This window comes from Lineus longissimus, chromosome 12 (assembly GCF_910592395.1).
Source record: "Lineus longissimus chromosome 12, tnLinLong1.2, whole genome shotgun sequence".
Taxonomy (NCBI): Eukaryota; Metazoa; Nemertea; class Pilidiophora; order Heteronemertea; family Lineidae; genus Lineus; species Lineus longissimus.
The window spans coordinates 11,590,768-11,609,844 of NC_088319.1; the positions used below are offsets into that span (position 1 = coordinate 11,590,768).

General features: G+C 41.5%; 1 protein-coding gene across 4 annotated transcripts; it reads right to left on the reverse strand.

The window, feature by feature from the left end:
- Nucleotides 1-1,522: 1,522 nt before the first annotated feature.
- On the reverse strand, nucleotides 1,523-18,800 carry LOC135496470 (hydroxylysine kinase-like). Of its 4 annotated transcripts, none has more exons than XM_064785803.1 (7): nucleotides 18,752-18,800; nucleotides 18,295-18,434; nucleotides 5,760-6,053; nucleotides 4,713-4,835; nucleotides 4,297-4,430; nucleotides 2,908-3,082; nucleotides 1,523-2,321 (listed from the first exon to the last, which is right to left on the reverse strand). In XM_064785803.1, exons 3-7 carry the CDS (start codon nucleotides 6,046-6,048, stop codon nucleotides 1,837-1,839), a joined length of 1,206 nt encoding a protein of 401 aa, XP_064641873.1. In that variant the 5' UTR covers nucleotides 6,049-6,053; nucleotides 18,295-18,434; nucleotides 18,752-18,800; the 3' UTR covers nucleotides 1,523-1,836. The 4 variants fall into 4 exon arrangements, with proteins under 4 accessions (XP_064641873.1, XP_064641876.1, XP_064641875.1 ...); XM_064785806.1 differs by having other exon boundaries at nucleotides 18,295-18,407; nucleotides 18,752-18,768; XM_064785805.1 differs by lacking the exons at nucleotides 18,295-18,434; nucleotides 18,752-18,800 and adding an exon at nucleotides 6,142-6,235.
- Between the last annotated feature and the right edge of the window lie 277 nt (nucleotides 18,801-19,077).

A 19,077-nucleotide genomic window follows, 5' to 3' on the forward strand; every position in this document is an offset into this window, starting at 1 on the left:
CGACCCCAGATATCACGAGGCAGTGTAACCTTGAAGAAACGACTTTGTTGTTTCCCCAATGTATACCATCAAGACTCCCAGGGTTTTTTTCTATACCACCTCAGCTGTAATATGTAAAGAGCAATCTCTAGTGAACTCACACAACTGTCCTTCTGACATATATAGCCAGTACATTGGGGGATGAGTCCCCCAAACCCCCTCCCCCGTTCTCTGAAAGTGACAGGTTTTAGTCAGTACATTGGGGGGAAGCCCCCCCCCCCCATTGGACTCTAAAAATAGAATTCCTTGGAGACGCTGAACAATAAGGCCCCATAAAGAAATAGTTCCCGCCCCGGTAGCTGTCTCATATCTGCTGAAAGAAGCAGCTCTTTGTGGTGAAATAATGCATGTCATGACACCCAGGAGCTTTTTCTCATTTCTGAAACAGTTGCATGGTTTTTTAAATGAATTTCCAAATCAGTCCGTCAAATCTCTATCCAAATGGAACTTTAAGACCACTCTCTCCCCCGTTCTCTGAAAGTGACAGGTTTTAGTCAGTATATTGGGGGGAAGCCCCCCCCCATTGGACTCTAAAAATAGAATTCCTTGGAGACGCTGAACAATAAGGCCCCATAAAGAAATAGTTCCGGCCCCGGTAGCTGTCTCATATCTGCTGAAAGAAGCAGCTCTTTGTGGTGAAATAATGCATGTCATGACACCCAGGAGCTTTTTCTCATTTCTGAAACAGTTGCATGGTTGGAATGAATTTCCAAATCAGTCCGTCAAATCTCTATGCAATGAAAATTGAAATGTCACAACTGTCTCCACCGACGTCGTCCTGTATGTCCTAGCAGACGATTTTTAAATAAATGATGTGATTGATATACTTGTAGATTGGAATGAATTATTTCTTCAATGATATGAAAGTTGAGAGCCCTCTGACATGTCTGAGTACAAAAATGCAGAGGCAAGACACATCATGCATGTCATGACACCCTGGAGCTTTTTCTCATTTCTGAAACAGTTGCATGGTTGGAATGAATTTCCAAATCAGTCCGTCAAATCTCTATCCAAATGGAACTTTAAGACCACTCTATATTTGTGCAGTAGTGTTTAAACTGACTTTTTGAAGTAAAGTACGTAAATCGAGAAGAAGAGGACGTTTACTTCGTCTGCAATGAAATGTCACAACTGTCTCCGCCGACGTTGTTGTCCTGTATGTTCTAGCAGACGATTTTTAGATACACTTCAAGACAGTGGCGCCGGTGTGAATAAATCTACTTGCGTGATTGGTCAATGGCTCATGACGTCATGAAATAATTGCGTCAACAACGGGAATCATGGTAACTGTGGTTGCGGTGCGTCGTGAAAGCAGGATCGGCAAGCGCGGCCCGTATGGAATGCAACAAACTGTACCGGAACCGGAACTGTCATGGGTCTGCACAAATTTTTTCAGATTCGATGGACATGATGGATATATGAATTTTGTTTACACTTTATACATACACGTAACCATTACACTCACTACGTCGTGTGAGTTATCAGTAGTTCGCTGAGAGCGAGCAGAGAACCAACGCCAAAGTCTTTGGCATGTAACGAGAATCGATGTCCTCAAATAATTTGTGTCCTATCCTATTGTTCGACGCCAGTTGTAAATCTCATGGCTTGTCTAGAGCTAGCACCTACATGTTGGACCTGATCATGTTGCAGTAAGGTAAAGTGGTAAAATTATAGCCCTGATACAATTTCAGTCTTAGATACATTGCTGACAGTAGGGCCTACACATTATTGCACGCAGAGGCCACACTTGAACTGGGGCTTGGATATTGCACCAATTTACCTTATCTGACGACCCTGTTACTGCTCAGTAGTCAGGTGCTGATCTTTCCGCTGCTCAATAATCATGGACCAGATCTCCATCACTTTTTCCTTGGGCGTCTCCCATAGTTTCTCAAGCTGCAGCCAGCCGGCACTGCTGGTACTCAAACAGTACTCATTCTTCTCCAATGAGTAGAAATACTCTCCTAGCACCAGTGACTGGGCGTAACGCGCCGCCACAACCGTCCTCAAAAGGTCAAATTCAAGGTCACTCAAGGTCATATGGGTCAAATATCCGGCAAGAAGATGGCCGCCGGCTTCGATGAAATCTAACTTCCGGCTGCAGGTGGACAGATACATCATTGATAACCCTATTTCAAAGACGTAGCAAGCGTTCGCGTTTTCCCCAAAGTCAATGATTCCAATATGCTTGTACTTTGTTTCGGTGGTTGGGTCTGCGTTGTCCATCCCGTCTTTTGGCGTAACTAGGACATTCTGTTCGTTAAAGTCGCCATGGATTGTGCCTGAAGTAAAATCCCAGCAACAAAAGTAATTGCCGTCAATCGAGAATTAACAAAGACTAGTTTGTCTAGCAAGAATGAATAAAGACCTTATTATGAAGTAAATTCTTGTGTCTATTGATACATGTACATGTACCACTAGTTTTTTTTGGTCATGCAGGTGTAACAGCATTAAATGTACTAGGATAGAGTGTCTCGGACAGAAAGGATTCTAATACAATGCGCTTTTAGTCTCTGATAAGGGATTAAAAGTTCTTGAGTCTTTACATAACTTAATATGTCACCAAGGAGGGATAAATTTTTAAAGAGGACATAATATAAAACTTCTACGCCGGTATCAAATCGAGTATGTAATCAAATATGGAACATCATGATGTATCTGACTTGTTGAAACGGAAACCATAATAGGGAAATATTTGCCTGTTTAAAGGGATGACTTGGGCATAAGATGCTGGTTTTTCATACAAATATGGCTTCCAGTAGGACCGTGACCTCTCTAAACAGGATAATTGAAATATCAGTGAACTGACACTAAACAATGCACTAGGCCGGATGGAGTGCAAGTTGTCCTTTAAGAGTGTTGCCATACCTTTTTGAAGCTTGTTATAATTTGGTATGACCTGCGCGACAAATTCCTCAATGACTTCCGCTGCCAATGCCCGTCTTTTGGGGTCCCTCACCGCGTACGTACACCTCTTCAAATTCGGTACCCAGTACATACTCCAGCAGTTGAAGCGAGCTTCGAAGGCAGGGCTGGAGAAATCCTGAAAACGAAGATATCTAGTTCAACTGCTTCGCATTCTTTCTGCAAAAAAGTTAATCTGATTGTTGAACATGTAACGATAGAATGTAAGTTTTATCAAAATCAATGTTCGGCCAGAATCTGATCCAACACGTGACCCCCCCCCCCCGCCTCCCGCGTCTCAATTCAGGTTCCTTGTCTTACGTATTGCTTGTTCTTTAAAATTACCAAAACTCGAATCGTGAAATAAACTCTTAAAACAGGTTCCAGGACCAGCTAAGGTTCTCCGAGTTGTTTTGGTTTTTGGACCGAAACAGTGACTAGAGACAAAACGCCACACTAGGCCATCAATATACATATACTTTGTATAAAAACAAATGTATTTGATCAAATATATAATAAGATGAAACGTGCGAACTCTAAAAAAAGGGTGCTTCAGCCTGATAAAGCACCCTAAGATGCTTCAATGGCACCTTTTGGTGTGTATGAGAAGAAGGGTGCCATGAAAAAAAGTTGAATAGCAAGATATAAAATGAAGTCCCAACGCTGATTTGTTTCTCCACTCATTCATCACCGTCTGATCTTCAAGTTAGTTAGAAGAAATAAGTCATGGTACCTGAAACTCGGTCTTGAGGAGAAGTTTACATAGCACCCTACGGTGCCCTGTGGGCAGCGAATACAGCACCCTAAAGTGGGGTGCTATATACTAGGCCTATAGGGTGCTAGTGCCACCCACAGGGCACCCTAGCATTAGGGTGCCATAGAAATCTTTCTTTAGGGATGCACTTGCAGTACGAGTTACCTTGACTAGTTTCTTCTGGCCAACTTAATTGCAGACTGGACAGTGATGAATGGGTGGAGTAACATCCAAGCATTGGAACCTCATTTTACCTCGAGTCATTCAATTTTGTTTCATAGCACCCCATGACGATTTGGGGTAGCATAGGGGGGCCGTGGTGGCACCTTAGGGTTCCATAGTAGCATTTACGGTGCTCTGTAAGTCGTAGCACCCTGTTGGTACCCCGAGTTTTTAGAGTATGCAGTCACGTCCTCATCAAAACATGTAAATTGGTATTTTGCCGATAACATTTGGACACACCTATAGATCTAGTAACCATATCTTAGCTACAGTATAATTTACCAGTTACCTTTAACGTTTATAATACTGGCTTCACATTTATCAAGTTTGGTATAGCTCAGATAAAAAAAGGCCAATAAATCGAGTCTGTGACATACCTTGATCGCTATGTCAAGCCTGCCGAGGAACTGGCCCGCATCGTAATAAATATCATAGTCTGGCTGCGGCATTTGATGGAAGACAACCCCGGGAATGAAACAGAGGAGACGAACGATATGCTGGGTGCCGGTGCCTGGAATTGAGATAAGTGCCATCACGTTTCGTTGCCCTTGCCGGTTCAACCCATGAAAAGCTTTCATGAGGGTCGATGTTATCAAGATTTGCCCTGATAACCCTTTGATAAGACAGTAGAACATGGACATTTTGGCCTATATGAGTGCGAGCGGGCTTTGTTTTATAAAGACAATGTAGCCTGTATTGGGCTTGGCGTAATTTTTTTAACTATAAGGGCCAGAATAACCGAAAATTTGATTATATTCTTTTCATTATTACATATACTCAAACATTTTCTTACCATTTTGACCTCCTTGTAATATTGTTTCCAGCGAGGAGAAGTTCCCGTCAACATTCTTCACCGGAAGTGGACAACATCCGGGCATCTTGGCATGAATATGGCGGAGAAGACTGGATTGGGCATCTGGAGAGGAAAATAGAAGATGTTCGCACGAACGATTTAAAGGGACAACTTGGGCTTAGATATGTTGGTTTTTCATGCAGAATTGGCATCCAGCAGTGTCTTCTCCAAAGTCACAGAAAAATCATTACACGGGAGTAAAAACCTCGCAGTCATTTCACCTCAAACTTCCTGCCATTGCTCAGCTACAATATATCCAGGACATGGTTCGACCGCACTTTATAGGATATTCAGAACTACTCGACACTTTCAAACCATTCGCCACTTTCCTCAAGTAGAAGTCACGTGGAACTCCCTGTCAGGTGACAGGTTTTGACCAATCAAAACCGCCGTATGTGATCATGGCCTTGCTGTCTGTGCCGAACAAGCATGATAGCTTTCTTCTGATTGGTCATCAATACCTGTCAGGAAATCCGAAACTGCTGCTTGAGGAAAGTTGCGAATGCTTTCACACGACAAGAGACTTCCAGTCTCTATTAGTCAGGCAGAAGCCTCAATCCAGCTTCCTTCGCCAAACGCGAAAGACATAGGGCGTCTGATTAGCCACTACGGCCAGGAAGTCATGGTAGCGATTGGCCATTACACACAGGAAAAAGTCATGGTAATAAATGGCAAAGCACAATTACCAACAGTATAAGATCGAACTAAATTATCCTTCAAAACAATGTGATATAAGGGCCATTTACACAGCACCAAACCGATCTGGATCGTTTCGGATCGGCCTAGATTGGTCACGTCTGCCACGCAAACGTGACGTCGTGAGCGATGTGATCTGATCTGGTCTTGTCGTAGCCCATTGAAATAGGCCCCGATCCGCTACACCTGTTGTAGTGTGCCAGGTCTAGTCTGGTCGGGTCTGGTTTGGTTTAGTATCGTGTAAACGCCCTATATTGAATGGGATAGAACAAGCAGTATGATAGAACTTACCCAAATGTTCAGGTGTCTTACTATCAAGCGTGTTAATGATTTTGAGAACGTATCCGTGGGGCAACACCTCATCAATGTGCGGATTACTGCAATCTTGGTCTACAGTCAGGTAGAAATTCCTGTCATGGTAACCATTGAACTGTCGAATGCTAGTGACGGTGAGGCCGTAGAGTCGTTTGGCCAAGTCTCGGGCTTGAGTCTCCGAGATTGACGAACGAATACATTCGTCGGGTTTGAAGTGGTCCTCGGACTCGCAGTAGGCTGTCCCATTTGTCAGTGGTTCTACCATTATAGCTGTAAGAGAAAGAAAGAAAAAATTGTTATAATAGAAATCTTACTGATCTTTGGTGATGATGAGACACATCAAACATACTGTACCTACTCAGTTATACCGACAGTCCATTAAATATTCGTAGATCAGCGGACCGCCTTTTTCACCATGTGACTGTGGTAATGCTACTCACGTTGTACATATAAGCCCCGGCAACATTTTAGTCTGTTCAATAGCCGTGTCGGCGGGTTTCATGCCTCACGGATTGGCTTTACCATGGAGGTATTAATAATACCTCCATGGCTTTACAAGGCGATATTCAGGTTGTTTGAAATACAGGGTGTCCCAACATTAAAGTTGCAATGCTCCTATTCATTAATCGGAGTTGGTCAAGTGCATTGGAAAAGTGATATGAATCTAGTTTCTAAGTCTCGTATGGGGAGTCCAAGACCTTCTGTGAATGTTTTGATCTTGGCCGATCGCTGGTGCAACCAGTAGGTACATAGTGACCCACGCCCATGACTTAATGTGTGCAATCATTACAAAATGGCCAAACACAAATTAACATCAAGAGCAGCAGAGGGAACCATAAGCTGGGGTGTACAGTCGCACTTTGCTGTAACATAGAAGGAGAAAAAGCGCCAGCTTTTGTCATCATCAAAGCTGCACAGGAAGGCCCATTGGTACGGTGACTGCGGCAGAATTGTCCTGATAATGTACGGGTAGGTAAAAAATTGATTTCTTTTCAATCCCGACAAACACCGCTTTGCTATAAAAATTGTAAATAAAAGTATGAAATGTTGGTTCGATGACTATCAATTGTAAATTTATCTTAGTGTTAGACAACTGAAGACATGTACCAGTTTTTCTGGCTGCACTGTAAATCTGGATGTTTTTAAAGAAAACACATTTACATGTTATTTCTGTTGCAGTTTCAAAACACTTATGACACGTTTTTTACTCAAGATGTGTTTAATTTCAAAACACAAATTATGAAAAAAACATGTGTTCTGTTTATAGTTAAACACTCAACTAAACGGCAGGCGTCTAAGTTTGTCTTGCACGTTGCCTCAGTCATCATTTTTTGCCCCAGTATACCTAGGTGTATTAGACATGTATTAAAACAGTAAAAATTGATGTCTTTCAATTTCTGAAGCACATTCACTGTGTTGTAAAATAAAACACTAGGCGTTCACCAGGTTTCCTGTATTTTCAGGTGATTGGAACGCCAACTGGATGGATTAGACAGGAAGCTTTGAAGTTCTGGCTCAATGAGGTTTTCTGTCCTTTTGTTGATGGAATCGAAAGAGAGGAGGTAGAGGACAATTCGTTATTGATAATGGATCGCTGTCGTGTTCATCTGCAGGAAGAATTTCAACTTCAAGCCGCTGATGTTAATGTCGTTACTCAGTACATTCCCCCTGGGTGTACCTCGATTGTGCAACCATTGGATTGTACAGTTATGCGGGCCTTCAAATCAAGAACGCGCAACGAATGGAAACGGTGGGAAAAAAACGGATGCAAATGGAAGTCCAAAAATTCGATTGGAAACCGTTTTGAACATTGTTTCAAGGTCATGGGATGCAATAGTGCGTGAGGCCATCGTGAGGTCGTGGGACGTGGCCGGGCTTATGCATGATGGAGCAGCAGCTGACCATGATTTGCTATTAGACAATCAGGAGATGGACGATTTTGAAGAAGATGGACTTGGATTTGATGACGAGATTGACATTAATTAGTTGATTTGTTGACTTAAGATGTCAATGTGTTGGAATTGTTATGTAAGAATGTTGTTTTTGTTTGAGAACCTGTTTGTTCAGGATTTATCAACTGTTGAATAAAAAATGAATCTTTACATTTTAATTTTAGTCTTTCATGTCTGACAAAATGAATCAAGGAAAAGGAAATTGCCACCAATCTTTTTCTATTACCCTTGGCATACCGGTAACAATGCACCCTCTGTTCATAGCTAAATGCCCATAAAGCTTATTGATTTTTTTGATAAAAGCAATGATCATCAGCAAGTTGTTGCTTGACCGCCAGCAGGGTTCATTGGAACGTTTATTTTGGAACACCCTGTATTACAAACAGCCTGAATATCGCCTTTTGAAGCCAATCCGTGAGGCATAAAACCCGCCGACACGCGCTATTGAACATACTTAAGTCAGACCACATTTGCAATACAGTGAACTGACCCCGATAAATGAATATTAAAATGTTGCCGGGGCTTATATGTACCACGTGAGTAGCATTACCACAGTCACATGGTGAAAAAGGCGGTCCGCTGATCTACGAATATTTAATGGACTGTCGGTATAACTGAGTAGGTATGTATCACCAGAAATAAATAAATACTAAAAGCCCCCTATTCTCAGAATTTGGTACCTTACGCAAAAAGGTAGGGAGATCAGGAACTTAATTCTCCGTGTTGGAAAGATGTGTTGTTAATCACCCCAGAGCAACAGAATCATTTTATTAGAAAACAGAAATGTTCCTTCGAAGTGACGTGCACTGCTTCAATGAGCCTTCGTCCGATTTCACTGCTTCCTTTTACGGATGAGATAGAATGTCGAGAAGAAAAAATTATACCCTTGGCGACGATAGACATAATGATAGCCCCTAGATGATGCGGATACATATAAGAGTAATCTGTTAACTGCATCCCAAGATATATACCTGACTTGCTTGTTAAATATGTTGTCGATCATGAGCAAATCTGAATAGATCTTACATGTCCCATGATGTCGGGGAAGCAACACATTTCAATACAAATTCCTATAAAAAGTTGGTTAAAATGCAACTCGGGTTAGGAAAGTAAATTAAAAAGATACTTATTGCTGATGAAAATGTACTGTGATTAATTACTTCTTGTTATCGTTGGCAAATTTTGACACATTTTCGTTTTTGAGATCCCACGATATTTGGCTAAGTGAGCCAAAGTGTAACCATTAAAAAACGATTTAATGTTAAACATGCAAATAGGCAAGGAAATAAAAGACGTAAAAGTTTAAACGTATGTGTCTCGAAATTTAAAAACGCTTCCATTGTTTACTGATTTTTATCGGTGTCAAGTTTATTTCCACACAATCAAATCGTCATATTTCACTAGAATCAGTTAGTTAATTTTGCAGAAGACCGCTGGCTGCAGCTTCTAAGCTACATGTATGTCCCCACGCACCTCACCCGAGCTGTGGGCACAACCCCCTTGTCTCAACCCCTGTTGTTCAAGTCCCAAAATTAAGCCCTGTGTACACTGACAACATTTTAGCTACATTTTAGCTCCAATTATGCACCATTCCTCTGCCTGGGGTTCCAACCAGCACCTCGGGGTTCTACTAAGTGCCATAGCACCCCTATTCTACCCCTATAGCACCCCTTTTTCTAAGCGTGAATTTAGTGCCTGTAGAATGGCTCAATCTTGACTTTAGCTGAAATCAGGCCAAGGCCGCATCAACCAGGGAGACGCCATGATCTAAATCTATTCGTTTGGAAAATTGATAAGAGCAATTGAATGATTGAGTCGAGATGGGATTTATAGCCTGCCCCACTTTAAGACGTCAAGATGTCAAAGCGTGGCAGCTGAAGCGTGAGCTAGGGTTTTTGATACGGCAAGATCGCCGAATGCAACAAAAATGTTAATCTTCTATACGGAATGGTAACAGAAATACCTTAAAGGGAATTTCGAACGACCGTGTTTCTATAACTTTCAGCCATTGACTGTTCAAAGACGAACGTGTTGCTCGTTTTGCAGCAATGGACTGTTCAAAGGCAAACGTGTTGCTAGTTTTGCAGCAATGGACTGTTGAAAGGCAAACGCGTTGCTAGTTTTTAGCCATGGACTGTTGAAACACAAACTCGTTGCTAGTTTTGCAGCAATGGACTGTTGAAAGGCAAACGCGTTGCTAGTTTTTAGCCATTAAAGGCCATATATCAAGGTTTTTTGCCATTTTCTGCTGTAAGACGATTTCAAAAGTGTACCTAACACTTTATACAATACAGAAAACCAAATGCAATTAGCTCCATCCATTTTGAAGATATAGCCAATTATGTGTTTGACAACTTGATTACCTAATCAGGCTAGCAACTGGCTTGTTAGAGCCAGGCGGCGGGTTCAGCAAAAGTTGTGATGTAGATCAGGTTAACTGTACATGTCATGCAATCATAAAAGCAGGAGGGCCTTAATTAATTATGCACACCTGGAAGTAATGTGTTTCATTCACTATGGTGTATTGTGTGGCTCCGAATTGTGTCAAGGATAGCACAAAGAACAATCGAATGACGGATGGGACCCATTTTCATGAATTTCCAAAGCCAGTTGAACGAGAGAGGAGGAAGCTGTGGATTCGGAAGTGCAAACGTTTGGAGTGTTGGAAGCCTGGGCCTTCGGCCAAACTTTGCAGTGATCACTTTATCGATACGGATTATCACATGAAGCCGGATATCTGCATCCAACTGAATATTAAATGCCACTTGTTAAAAACAGCTGTTCCAACCATGTCAATTGCATTTAATGCCCGAGGCTGCCGAGGTCGGTTGTTATACATAATGTGTAGGCCCTATTGGGGCCTGTGATACCGCATAGTGTCTTCTTGTGTTCCAGCCATAGCAAGGTGACAGCGACACAGGTCAGTGTCAGTGACAGCCACTGTCAATGACAGATTATTGTCATCTGACATCTAGGCCTATCTAACGTTGCACGGCATTATATCGTCACGTCAAGATGATTGTGCATAATACCGTCACTTTTCAATAGTAGTTCAGCGTCATGACATAACTGGCGATACAACACTGACGAGGCGAAACAATATTGTGCAACATTAGTCTGTTCAAAAATCATACATGTTATGCATCTGCAACCGTCTATCAATGTCTTCTTTGCTATATCGGCAGGTCTGCCATGCAAATTGATTAACCACAAATTCTAATCACTTTCGTCCGAATGATCACTCTCATTATGATCTAGTGATATTAATGGCTCGAACATGTACGGCTCAACGTTTAAATATCCTTCTGTATCGACCAAAACATCCTTAAATTCACTGCTCTCACTCTCTGAACTGTATGCGGAAGCCATCTTGCTTTGTTCTGACTGACCTGATCTACGTCATCAAAAAATCCCTAGCGGCCACATGTGGAACTAATCTAAAGTTGTGTGTGGTGGGAAATTCAAATAGTTTAAAATTGAAAATTGAAATAACTAAATAATGACTTTATTATTAGAATTTTTTTAATGTCTGGGATCTTGTTTTTTTAACCCTCAACATATTTCATGAGTATCAAGCATGTTTTCAAACCTTGATATATGGCCTTTAACTGTTCAAAGACAAACCCGTTGCTATATTTTAAAAATATTGAGGTGAGAGCTCCGTGTCAACAAGGACATGATTAGCTTTGTAAACAATACATCGGGCGATTGTAATGTAAGTAGAAGGAAACCGGAGACCCTGAAGGAAAATTACGCTGTCGAAGAGGGCCGCCCTCTCTGTCACATAAGAGTACCGGGGCCGACCTTGAATCGAATCCTGGACATAAATTTGTATGCTGGACCTCCAGAGGTGACAGGCGCTTATGTTTTCACTGCACAACTCTCACCGTGTTACTGGTCTTCAGTCACTTTAACTGTTCAAAGACAAACGTGTTGCTAGTTTTCAGCCGTTGACTGTGCAAAAATAAACTTGTTGCGCCTGCCTAAAAATAAACTTTGAAGAATAGTGCCGCTTACATTTTTATTTGGACACCCTATATAAAGTACCCACTCTGTTTATCAGAAGGTTTTGGTGTTTCCGAGAATTTGTTGGCCTTTGTTTGAAATGAAGATCCCTAAAAAATTTTGACTTTCACTGACTTATATCGGATCAAAAAGGGTGGGACTATAAAACGACCGTCCTTGTGTCATGTTTCAGTTATGCTTCGGGTTGCAATTACTTAACTCGTCCCGACATGGTCAGGAGTAGTGCAATGTGTGCATTCTTGGTTTCAGCAGAAAGGTTTCTGGATTAGGCTGGGGAATGATGGGAAGTGCTTTGAGACAGGACAGCTGTACATCTACTTTTACATACATTTCATCTTTACACTTCATGTGGGAAACGGTGCGGAAACGGGCGGCCAGTTTTTGTGCTATGGACTGTTCAAAGACAAACGTGTTGCTAGTTTTCAGCCATTGACTGTTCAAAGTCAAAGCGTGTTGCTAGTTTTCAGCCATTGACTGTTCAAAGACAAACGTGTTGCTAGTTTTCAGCCATTGACTGTTCAAAGACAAACGTGTTGCTAGTTTTAAGCCATTGACTGTTCAAAGACAAACGTGTTGCTAGTTTTCAGCCATTGACTGTTCAAAGTCAAACGTGTTGCTAGTTTTGCAGCCATCGACAGTTCAAAGACAGACGAGTTGCTGGTCTGCAGCCCAGCCATTGACGTGTTGCTATAGTTTTGGAACCATGGACTGTCCAACGTGTTGCTAGTTTTCAGTAAGTCCAAAGACCAAGACGTGTAAACTATTTTCACCCATACAAAGCTATTGCTGACAAACTCTCTCGAGTCGCGATGTCATAAACTGCTGTATGAAGTGCCATCAACGGGACACATATCAACTTAAGCCGTCTCCGCCGTCCTCTCCATGTCGCTCGAATCGCGTTGATATCGCACTGTTGTTGCAGCTTCTCGCTGTCTATCATGTTCTCTCGACCTAGTCTCACCATAGAACGCGTGACTCACTTTCTCCAGCAAAATAAACTGTTGAATTCAATTGGGTAACCAAGCGAGAGGTTGCTTTGATAGTTGGAGTTAATGAAAGACGTTGACAAAAAGGATCTTAATTCGTGGATTATATCATCAGACTGGCAGCAAGAAAGGTAGGGACATTTTCCAATATCTTTTTTTAACCAAAATTATACCACAGTTTGCTGTTTGCAACTTGGACTCGTCAGAAGGGATGCAAATAATCCGAAGTCCAGAACAGCATTGATTCAAACATTGTATTGTTACTTTTTCTAGCTCACCTCATCAGTTTCTTGCGCCAGGTACAAAATGACTTTTCTACGAAATGTCAAGTCTATATTCGTTTTTAGTGCAACTAAGCATTTGTAATGCCATGAGAATTACTTTCAATTGATCCGGATCAGTGTCGCAAAACGTCGGTTTGGTAGAAAAAAGAGACACTACACGCAATACCCCATGATATTGATCATACACGTCATGCACTCCAACGCAATAGTAGACGAGTGCTGGAATATGATATCTGCTTTGGAGGATGAAAATTGATACCTTTGGCCGGTATATTAAATATTGACTCTCATTTTGATGGTGGTACGAACTAGTTCGATGCATTTAGGGGTATGTTAACTCACACCCCGCGCAGTAATAGTAGTGCGATGAGGCGGTTCTACATGTACAAGTACTATGTCTACTTTGGAGAATGATTTTTACTGTTTTATAAAAGATTTTGTACAATTTCCTTTCGACGGAACCTGGACGCGTGGATAATCGGCTGATACCAGTATTTACTATCGCCGGGCCTGTTTGTTTAAAGCAAATTTTGTCACTTATACTAGCGTTAAACTTAAACTGGTGTTTTATCAGACTTAACGTCAACTTAAGTTAATGGCAAACGGGGTCTGGTTTAAGTTATTTTGACGTTACCTTGAACGAAGTGGTTAGTTCATCTCCTGTTTCATTGCTAGAAAGAATCTGACACTTTTTTTTCATTATGTTTCAACTCACAGACATGTTAGACAGTAGAAAAATGAGCAACACTTCGCATTCCTCACTCGGGTCGAGTTGGGATTAAAATCGAAATAGCATGGTAATTATTCAGTCAAATTTTAAATTTTTTCGTTCTTACATGTAGTAGGAACTGTTATTCTGTAGAATGGAAGTGACTGGACAGCCAACAACTTGGTAATACCAGAGTCAAACAAATTTATTTGAAAGGCTCCTTGAATACCCTTGCATCAGCCTACCCGCCTTCAGTAAAGTCCATTAGACTTTTAAGATCCAATCACCGGCAACATTTGGAGCGATTTACTTAAAAATTGCATGCGCTTCAAGAGTCGATTGAAAATATTGATCGGACAATTCCAATAATTGAAAAGTGTACAAATATTCGGGCAAACCAAAAACGACCGATCGATTTAACTTTAAGAATAGCGGATTTCGATATAGATTCAAATCAAACTGCTTTTAAGTTTAATCAATGATTTTATATTAAATTGCCTTCAAGCCTGTTTAGTGGCCGTTGAGAAATATTAATTTGATGTTCGATTAGGCAAAAGGAAATAATAAATCGACATTCGAAAATTCAAATTAAAACAATAATGAGTCTCTTGAGTAGCACAATAGCATGGAAACTTGGTCCTCGTTCAAAAATGTCAACGTGCTTCTTTCCACTGGCATAATAGCTTATGCGAGACTTTTTGGTTTTGCTTTGAAAGTATCAACGTTTTCGTAACCCTCTTTGTACATTGGGGGCTAGTTCCACTTAATTGCTGCCTACGCCGCGCTTCGCAAAGTTAGTCTTACTTCGTTTTTCACAAAGACGGATGAAGATGTTAGCCTTTGTAAAGTACACGTAGTTCCTGTATTGGTATTTACAGTATTTGTATATGTGTCTACACAATGGTAAAGTTGAAGCTTGACTTAAATACTGTGATTACACCATGATCCCGTACTGTAACCCCCAGCTTAAACAAACACAGCTCAGAAGTAATGAAATTGAAATTTTCTCTCTTGTTTATTTGGCTGTTTGTAGAAGACCTCCCACCTGTTCGCCGAAGGCGATCGTTATAACTTGTGACTACATTATGATAGCGAACTGAGAGTTCTGTCGACCGTGAAATGAGTACCCCGTGGGAAATAGCTTTTCAAGGCTACCTGAGCCGACAACAATCTCTATTTCTTAGCCTTACTTCGAGTGGCACTTTTGATGTCTGTGTTTCATAGATTTCCTAGCCTTACTTCCAGTTGCACTTTTGACGTCTGTGCTTCATAGATTTTCTAGCCTCACTTCGAGTGGCACTTTTGACGTCTGTGTTTCATAGATTTCCTGGCCTTACTTCCAGTGGCACTTTTGATGTCTGTGTTTCATAGATTTCCTAGCCTTACTTCCAGTGGCACTTTTGATGTCTGTGTTTCATAGATTTCCTAGCCTTACTTCCAGTGGCACTTTTGACGTCTGTGTTTCATAGATTTCCTAGCCTTACTTCCAGTGGCACTTTTGACGTCTGTGTTTCTTAGATTTCTTAGCCTTACTTCCAGTATAGATTTCCTAGCCTTACTTCAAGTGGCACTTTTGACGTCTGTGTTTCATAGATTTCTTAGCCTTACTTCCAGTGGCACTTTTGACATCTGTGTTTCATAGATTTCCTGGCCTTACTTCCAGTGGCACTTTTGACGTCTGTGTTTCATAGATTTCCTAGCCTTACTTCAAGTGGCACTTTTGACGTCTGTGTTTCATAGATTTCCTAGCCTTACTTCAAGTGGCACTTTTGACGTCTGTGTTTCATAGATTTCCTAGCCTTACTTCAAGTGGCAATTTTGACGTCTATGTTTCATAGATTTCCTAGCCTTACTTCCAGTGGCACTTTGACGTCTGTGTTTCATAGATTTCCTAGCCTTACTTCCAGTGGCACTTTTGACGTCTGTGTTTCATAGATTTCCTAGCCTTACTTCAAGTGGCAATTTTGACGTCTATGTTTCATAGATTTGTGTAATAGCCACTTTCATATACATGCATATGAAAGTGGCTACATCACCCGGGATACTCTTCACATCCATAGACGATCATATGAAAACGATATGACAAGTATTGGCAAAATGATCGTTATTATTACAGCGAATTGTGGTACAGGCACACGAGATATACCGTAAAAGGGACGACATGTCGTCCGTGGTAATTATCAGGCAAGGAAGATAATAACACTGCTTGCCACCATGCGCCGCTATTTGTATCATAACGCTCTCTAATAATGACTTTCGCCAGTGTTGCGAGGCGGTTGTGGTCATGGCTTGTGAATTTGAGGCCGGCCTATGGTTCCAGTGCATTGTTTACTGCAGTTCATTGTTTGTTTTTAAATGTCCCGTTTGGAGAAGTTACGGTCCTGCTGGAAGCCAATTTTGTATGAAAAACCAACATATCTCATACCCAAGTGGTCACGCAATAAGGTCCGGAAAACTGTTTACTTCTCATCCATCCTGTCCGCCGTCGTCACGAAGAGGAACACTAAATCAGAATGATTTACTTCTTGCCCTGCCAAAATGACCTACGTAAATTGTTATTGGTTGGTGGATTGATCAAATGTGTGGCCGGCGACACCACAGCTAATGGTCGAATCAGACCTTAAAGGGGGACTAGGCAGCGATAAATGGGTGAAATTGGTCTTCATGTAACTAACATACGCAGTCAAGGGACTAGGTTTTGTTTTGTTAAGCGATGAATATTATTCCTGGTGCAAGCGTTAATAGTTTCGATACTGCGAGATGAGAGACCCCTATCGGCGATTTTTTGTAACTGAATCTTGCCTACTTGGCTGCTGCCTATAAACTCCCTTTAAAAAAGCGGACAAGGACAGAATATGCAATTCAGAATTTGGTGATGAGGCCATTCTAAACTTTCCTGTCCATCAGTATCGTAAACTCAGATAGATGCATACACATGTGCAACGCACTTTCTGATGCACTTTTTGATATCTAGTAATCAGGGATTTTTCCAAGTGAACGTCACCACCAGTCCGACGGGCCGATTTATCAGCGGTGTGCGACAATCCTAAAGTCGCTATTACGCCCATCTACATCGGCATGCGTTACGAATACAAACACAAATTAAATACGGTACAGTGCTTGTCAAACACATCGATATTGCACTGAAATAAATGTCCGAGAATAAGGTTGCGTTTAACTCTTTTTCGGTAGATCATTGCTGTTCCAAGAGTAAATAAATTGCTGTCATACTCACTGATTAGGCAGATTTCGCAAGTCTTGCAAACAAGTATAAAGTACATGTACGTAAATGCCCATTTCGACAACTTGTTTTAAAATACCCCCTATTCCTCCAACAACTTCATAAGTATAAAAAATGACTTACAAGTGTCGCGTAAATAAACTAGCACAGTACTTGATTATACCACAGACCTTCGTTCTCCGTACTTCGTGGTTCGTACGAATTAAGAAACCTGCCTATTCTCCACAACGAACGATTAAGGTGTCATCAACATTTGCTTGTATAAATACACGGCGAGTATTTTGACTGACTGTGACGTGGGGGACAAGCGCATCCACCACAGCTTCCAATTACAGCCACATGAACGAGGTTCGTACAGCAAACCTAACGGAAATTTCGCTGGAGGGTTCATTGACTTCACCGCACGCGAAGTACCGCTATAGATTACACAGCGGCGCACCCAATGCATTTACGGAACGTCAGGATACTCAGATCCACAACCTAAATTAGAAACACCGAAGAAAATTAAATCTTAAGTGCACGTGCCTGAGGGGACTATTCATTTGTATCTCAGTGCTGTCGCCTGAAGGGGCCATTAGGTTCGGGAGGGATATTCCGGCGAAAAACAATCGGACTACTATCGCCATGTTTGGCACGCCATTGGTATAAAAATCGTGGATCAGGAAAAAAGAACTACAGTTGTCGAAGAGCAGTTTTCATGCGTGAAACTTAGCTGTAACTTGGTACATGTAGTATTTGTATATCTCTCTGCACAACGGAAATGTTGAAATTTATATGCTGAACGTATTTATACGCAATTGAAATTTTTCAAATTCAATTATAAATTTCAGATTTTTAACGAACGGTGAGAGCCTTCAGCGTGAAATGAATTATTTGCCATGCGATGATTTTGCTGCAATATTCGTTCATGGAGCTCGAATGGACATGTAATCGTACGTGTACGCAAATCTCAACTTTAAAAAAATCAAAACCCTTGTAACGTACGCCTTAAATACTGTCATACGTGTTTTGAAGATAGGGCCCGTTGTTGCAGCTAGCGACCATTTTGGATTTTTGCGGCCATTTATCCGCCCGCGAGCCGGAGTGTAGTTGTCATTGGATTTGATGCTCCGACTTTTCCGTTGAACAACTTCAGGCATGAAGTGGGAAGATACGTTTTGAAAAAACGACATTGTTCTTGGCTATATTTCACCCCCTGACCCTCAAATAAGTCAATTCCCTCAGAAACACGCATGCTAGTTTTATACCAAGTACGGAGATTTCATGAAAAAGTCGTCTGCAGATCGAAAGAATATGATGAATGGTATTCTTACCTCGAAAAGGACAAGGATTCTTCGCGGTCCCGCTGCGGCCAATTAAAGCAGTTGCAGGAAGCAGCTCCAGCTTGTTTTTTAACACACGGCGCAGGATGCATGGGGATATCCGACTAATGATACAGAATTGATCTTCTATTCTAAAAACACATTGATAACAAATAAACCATAGTTTTCAGTGCATACACTGTGTACGTATTACGTGTACCCACTATATGTGCCAACTGTGCCGCGTTTTGACGGCAGCGCCTATGGTTGGACAACCAAAACCGCTTGGGTTGGTGCAAAATATGGAAGTAATGAAAACGCAGCCAAAACCACATTTAAATGTTTAGTTCGAAGTGTTTTAAAATAGAAATCTAAACCCCACTGTCAGTTTGCCTGTCTCTCCAAACACGACTCTGGGCTGAGGTGCCATTCCGCCAAAACCTCGACTGTCGGCACGGATTTGACTTACATTTCAGCCCCACCCTCGAGGTGCTAGGTGAGACAACCAATACCTCCAGTTCGGTGTCGGTTCCGCAAATGATGCACGTATAATTATGTCGTCCCATACATACGATACTTATTATCCATCTCGAATAGTCACGCTCATTAGGCGGACAATTGAAACAGATCAACAGTATTAAGTCCTTTATGCTTCTGAATATCATAGTGTTTTTTTTTTGCATTTGCATTTCTCGAGTGGGCCCTATTACTCTAGTTTCTCACTCCTAACGTCTAGCCAGATCTTTACATAGCGCAAATTTCAATGCTCGTAATGGGATAATTTTTAGGCCTTCT